The sequence below is a fragment of the Aplysia californica genome, unplaced genomic scaffold, assembly GCF_000002075.1.
Source record: "Aplysia californica isolate F4 #8 unplaced genomic scaffold, AplCal3.0 scaffold00200, whole genome shotgun sequence".
NCBI lineage: Eukaryota > Metazoa > Mollusca > Gastropoda > Aplysiida > Aplysiidae > Aplysia > Aplysia californica.
In genome coordinates, this window is record NW_004797470.1 from 44352 (window position 1) to 50461 (window position 6110).

Below are 6110 nucleotides of genomic sequence, written 5' to 3' on the forward strand. Positions count from 1 at the left end.
AATTAAAAAAATAAAAATAATAATTAAAAAAATAATGCATGCATTTATGTAGTGCATGTAGTATTTATATAGCCCTCTCAATGCTCTTAAGAGTAATGATAAATGACATTTATATAGTGCTCAACCCTGCTTAAAGTACACAGGCTCTGAGCGCTTTACAATACAGTACAACGTACAACAGAAACATTAAACGTTGTGTTCTGACTAAAAGTAAGTCACTCCAAATATTCATCTTTTCCACTATTGTTGCCTTACCAGAACCCAGGACATTCAGAGATATTCTCGGCTTCTTTGGAAGCGTACAGAGCAAGGTGTCCTTTTACAGGAGCTTAAACACATACTGACACGATCTTTCGTTGTTGATGGCCCGGTACCGAATAGAACACATGGAGAATAATTATGTTATGCTCCCTGTCGGTGGATCTGCAGTACAGATGTGTGAGCATCTACTAATGATGCTATCGTGTTAGTCTCTGGCGTATTGTTATCCTAGAATTACAAAGTTCTATCTGACATTTTTTGCCGTTTTTAGTTACGAAAAAACTAGGTCAGAAACATGTTCTATCAGCTGCTCTATCAAAATGGTAAGATTATTTGGAATCGTTATCAAGGTATTCAAAGAACCGATTCGAAAAAGGCTTGACATTTTGTGAAAATCACTTTTTGGACGTGAAATGTCTCAAATCTAGGTACTGAGCAGAAACAACTTTGAAATTCTATGGTAGAGGTATTGTAGCAACGTCACAACAAGATAGGATTGCAGCTGGGGATAAGTTAGCTTCGAACTTGATCAATACGCCAAAGCTCGAAGATCAATAGAGCTGCCACACAAGTGTGGAACTTTCAGGGGAAACCTCCCCCCCCCACTTCCTGCTAACCCGGTCCTTTTTTGTCACAGGTGCTATTTCTATACCTTTGAAATGAACCGGTCTGTCATTAATTTGTAAGAATCCGCAGCTGACATCTTAATATAGTCGAAATTGTGTCAAGACACTCTTCCAGTGTCGAGGAGAAAAGTGGTTGTCTTCACTTGAAACAGTTTTATCTCCTCATCCAGACACCCTTTTGTTATTTCTTTCTTCAGTCTATCACCTTGACTTTCCCATCCGGTCTACACACGCTCCATGACCATAACTGACTCTGCAAAGGTTGCTTTAACGCATAACAATTTTGATGTAAACAGGACGAAGTGAGAAGGCCTGGGCCTATAATAATATTCATAAAGCAGGTTCCGAGACACTGTGTAAGGATATCGGCTTCCCTTAACAACGTTGAGAACGGATTTCCCCCTTAAAGTTTAAAGTAGTCGGAGGAGGAGGAGTACAATAGCAACAACAACAACAACAACAACAACAACAACAACAACAACAACAACAACAACATCAACAACAACAACAAACAACAACAACAGCAACAACGACAACAACGATAAAACTTTTCGACATTTATGTCATTGGTGTATTCTACACCAGACAATCTCCTAATTTCTAAATTATTATATCTCCAGGAGCTAGATGGGTGCCTCTGTGGTCGTGTGACTTCGACAACAAAGCGGACGCCAAACAGGCTCACGCCTTCCGTGGATCACGTGACACCACCACATGGGTTGATGTCGACCTGGAGCAGTGTTACACCGTTGACAAGGAGGTAACGAACCACAACTTTTCGTGGGTGGTTGGTGGGTAGTCAAGTGGCATGGTTTGCTCCTTCTTCTCTACCAAACGTACATGTTTATCGTGCTTATCTCTCCTCCTTTTCCTTTTGTATTATTCTCTAGCAACACCTCCAATCTTCGGCAATTATATGCCCTAATCGTGTTGCAATAAGTACCGCAAAGATCTTACTAAAACTATCTAAAACTAATAACGTTTCAAGTAACACAATCGTATTTATTTCTTCCTATATGCATTGGTAGAAGTAAAGTCGCCTCACCCCCCCCCCCCTCCGCTTTAAATCCCGCTTGACCTAGTGTGTAGATCCGGGATCGATGTGTGGGTCTCAGTAGGATAATATGAAGTTCTATATCTTTTCGAAATAGGAAACAGGTGGCCGTGACATGCTCAAATATTATAAAAGGGAAAAGGTTGGGGGGGGGGGGTATTTTACTCGGACCGTGCATTCGTTTCATTATCCTTTCCTTCACGGAACTTGTAGGAAACATAATTAGCCCTCGACCGTTGTACAGGTTCAATACTGGGTCACTGATGTTGAATGTGTCTCAAAACAGTTTGGATTACTAACATCAAAATTATGAGATGTAAACACGGTCGAGCCAACTCTAACGGCCACCTGTGTAATACAATCACTTGTACAAACGGCCACCTTCAACCCCCCCCTCCCCCTTCCGTTTTTTAAAAACATTATAATGACACTGTGTAAGACGTGCACACGTCCAAGATGGCTATTTTTTCCCCTTGACAAAAGATGACCGTGTTAAACAATGCCATCTGAACTACTCTGAGCAAATCAATCCCCTGCTTTGCATTTTTTATGTGTCTGGCATAGTAATTTTTCGTTGACATTAATTAGTTTTGACTTTTTTGCTTTCGGCACACTTAAGCTGTTATATATAAGGTAATGTTTTGGCTCTGCAGTAAGAACAAACCTCAGTTGCGTGGGATACATCCTGGCAGACAAATGGAGATACAAGTACTTGAAAATGATAGAGTATATTCACCGTTTTACTTTGTTTTAAGTTATATGGTGGTTTGGTTGAGGATCAGTGTTTTAAATATATTTCTACCCAGGATGTGCACCTACCTATTCCCGGTTTTGGTACAACAGAAAGAAGAAATAAGTTTTCTGCATAACCAAGTAACATTCGAAGGTCATGTATCAGCATTTTGAAAGCTAAAGACATCTTGAACGTTGAAATGAATGAAGAAATCTTGCCCTAGTCTCGTGGTGTGCACAGCTAGTACTGTATCTTTGTTGATGTTGTAATTAATGCTTCGTGCTGCCTTTGACACAGTTTAGCTTTTAAGATAGCGATCTGTATTAATCGCTCCTGCTTTTGGCAACCTGTGCTTTGTAGGATACATTCATCAGAAATACCGAGATAATCAACGAAATATCTTTTATATCTTGGAATTAAATTCTTGACTTTATATGCTCGACAAAAAATCTCTTCACCAAAATCAACTACATAGACTTTCGGATATTTCCCCCTTATGTTCCTATATTGGCCCTCGTGTGCTCGTAATTTCTTTCTTTCTGCTCCTTTCACATTCAGGTTGGAGTCTGTGACGTAATGTAAAGGGTAGGTTTTTGGACGTCAGACGCAAAAGACGTGAGTCCGATTCAGGAGTAGGGAAGATTTTAAAATGACTATCTCCGTCTGTCTGCTAGGACGTTGTAACCCTCTCATGGCCTGATGCTCAAGGTTGAAACAGCCCGCCTCATACATAATCTAAATTCCTTTTATCGGAGGATGAAACATTTAACAATTACAGTCATAATTCTTCATTCATCGACATACATCGTTTGACATACGTCACTTCAACCCCCCCCATAAAATGCACCCCTCTCTCCGCCAACTCAAAAAATGTCCTCCTCCCCTCTTTTACACCCTCCACGTCCCATCCCCCTATTCCAGGTGAGTGTGGAGGTGAACATTCCACCAAATTTCAGCAAGTTTCGAGCTGGCAGAGACAACAGCCTGAGCTTGAATAAGGTCAAGGGTCAAGTGTTCAAGGAAGTGCTTACCTGGGAGGTCAACTCACAGGCACGTAATATGGCATTGCATCACACAATTCTATTGGTCGATTTTTTTTCGTCTTCTATTTCTACATTATTACGATTACTCTTGTTTGCCAATTTCATTTCCCCTTGATCTGTCAATCTGCCTTATTTTCTGTCGGTCAGTATAACTCTCCATCCTGCCTTACTTTCTCTGTCCCTATCTATCTATCTATCTATCTATCTATCTATCTATCTATCTATCTATCTATCTATCTATCTATCTATCTATCTATCTATCTATCTATCTATCTATCTATCGATCTACCCTTCTGTCTGTCTGTCTGTCTGTCTGTCTGTCTGTCTGTCTGTCTGTCTGTCTGTCTGTCTGTCTGTCTGTCTGTCTATCTATCGGGTTGTCTCTGTCCTTCTCTCATTATCTTTACCCCTCTAAGGTCAAATTTCTCCTTCACTGAATATCATGTTCAACATTCAGTTTTTTGTTCTCCCTGTGTGGTCGCTCTCTCGGATACTTGTTTTCTCCGTATCTCTTGCCGTTATCCTGAACTAAAGTTCTGTTCCCATATCCACGTCACATATTAATCTTGATTATATTCATCATCACGGTCCTCTTTCCTTTCATATCCTCTTGAACTTTTAGAAATCCAAGTTCTCTGATCCAGTCTTTCACCCCAACGTTATCTTTCCCTGCAAATCTTACTCGTATATAAATTCTTTCTTCGTGTCTCTCTCTCTCTATCTCTCCCATCCAGGTGGAGGTATTGCCAGGATGGCGTGCGCATGCACAGCTCCTGGCCAGAGAGGAATGCAGCTCTATTGAATTTGAGATCCGAACCACCCTCTATAATCCAAAGGGTAAGCTATTTAGAACCACAGCACCCCGATTTTATGTTTTTGTTACCTGTCTCCTTCGCCAATTTTCTTTGTGACAGTAAAGACTCTGGGGTAGAAGACTGTGGTAGTTATTTCACCCACCCCTCCCCGCAAAACCAATCAACCAAACCAATCAATCAATCAATCAATCAATCAATCAATCAATCAATCAATCAATCAATCAGCCAATCAATCAATGAATATAAAAAGTAAGAAGAAGGACAGCAGAGACAACGTCGTCTTAATAATTTGTGAGGCAAGCTGCTTCGTCTTTGTCTTTCAAAGTCAGCCTAGGCTGTGCTGGATACATCGGTATTCGATACAGTATCTTTCTCAAATTGTAAATTGAACGCACGTCTTTTGCGTGTAATGCAAAGAACCAAAACTATAAGGTCTATAAGATTACAAAAAGCGAGGTGTTGTTCTGTTGGTTTAAAAAAGGACTCGTTCAGTCATCATCATCATCATTGCCTTTCTCACCCTGGATCAGGGTTTCGGCCTCGAATAAACACTTTCTACTTTTCCCAATCCTGGTCTAGCCTCTTGATGCTATTCGTTGAGTACCTGAAGGCAGAGATTGTGTACAAACATGTTTTCGAAATCTAGTGATTTAACTGTGTCATGTGCGCGCGCGAGCGCGCGCGCGCGCGCGCGCGTGTGTGTGTGTGTGTATGTGTGTGTGTGTGTGCGTGTGTGAGTGTGCGTGCAGGAGTATTGTTCGTACATGCATTTATGTAAATACATACATAAATGCATACATAAATACATAAATAACTGCATTCATAACTGCATACACAATATCACACCAATACAGAACAACTTCACAAACTTGCTATTGCTAGTCGGCAGTGTGCAGCGCCCTGTTTGCTGAGCAAGGGTTGTCGTGTCTTACCCAAGGTGACTACCCACCCAAATCCTGTGTCACCAACACTTGCTTTACATAACTTTTGAGTCTGAACTCACAACTCACTTGGCCACTGGAGCCCCCAATGTGAACTCACTATCCACTTACCCACTGGAGCCCCTATTGTGAACTTTCTATTCACTTAGCCACTGAAGACCCTTATGTGAACTCACTACTCACTTAGCTACTGGAGCTCCTAACGTGAACTCATTACTGGCTTAGCCACTGAAGACCCTTATGTGAATTGACTACTCACTTAGCTACTGGAGCTCTTAACGTGAACTCATTACTGGCTTAGCCACTGAAGACCCTTATGTGAATTGACTACTCACTTAGCCACTTGAGCCCCTAAAGGGAACTCACTACTCACTTAGTCACTGGAGATCCTAATATTGACGAGCGCCTGATTTCACCGTGTCGTGACGCATTATGACGTGTTCCTGTTGCAGGTATCGTGCCTGTGACGTTTGTTCGCAAGTCCGACAAACGGGTCGCCTACACGGTGGAGATAGACGACTTCAGGGAAGCCTTCAGACTGGTTGCCGACGGCGGAGTACTCACTCCTGAAGAAAAGGTACCTGCCAACCAACTTTTTCCTTGATCCTTTGTTATCTATGCCCCCCCCCCCCCCCCC

At 41.7% G+C, this 6110-nt stretch overlaps 1 protein-coding gene across 1 annotated transcript in view; it reads left to right on the forward strand.

Moving 5' to 3' along the window:
• Nucleotides 1-1507: 1507 nt before the first annotated feature.
• The window catches only part of LOC101857719, a gene marked incomplete at its 5' end in the record, with an annotated part of 8184 nt that continues 3581 nt past the window's right edge, over nucleotides 1508-6110 (forward strand). Inside the window, 4 exon segments of the mRNA XM_013082923.2 lie at nucleotides 1508-1647; nucleotides 3596-3724; nucleotides 4452-4554; nucleotides 5926-6050. Of these exon segments, the coding sequence (XP_012938377.1) occupies nucleotides 1508-1647; nucleotides 3596-3724; nucleotides 4452-4554; nucleotides 5926-6050 (497 nt within the window).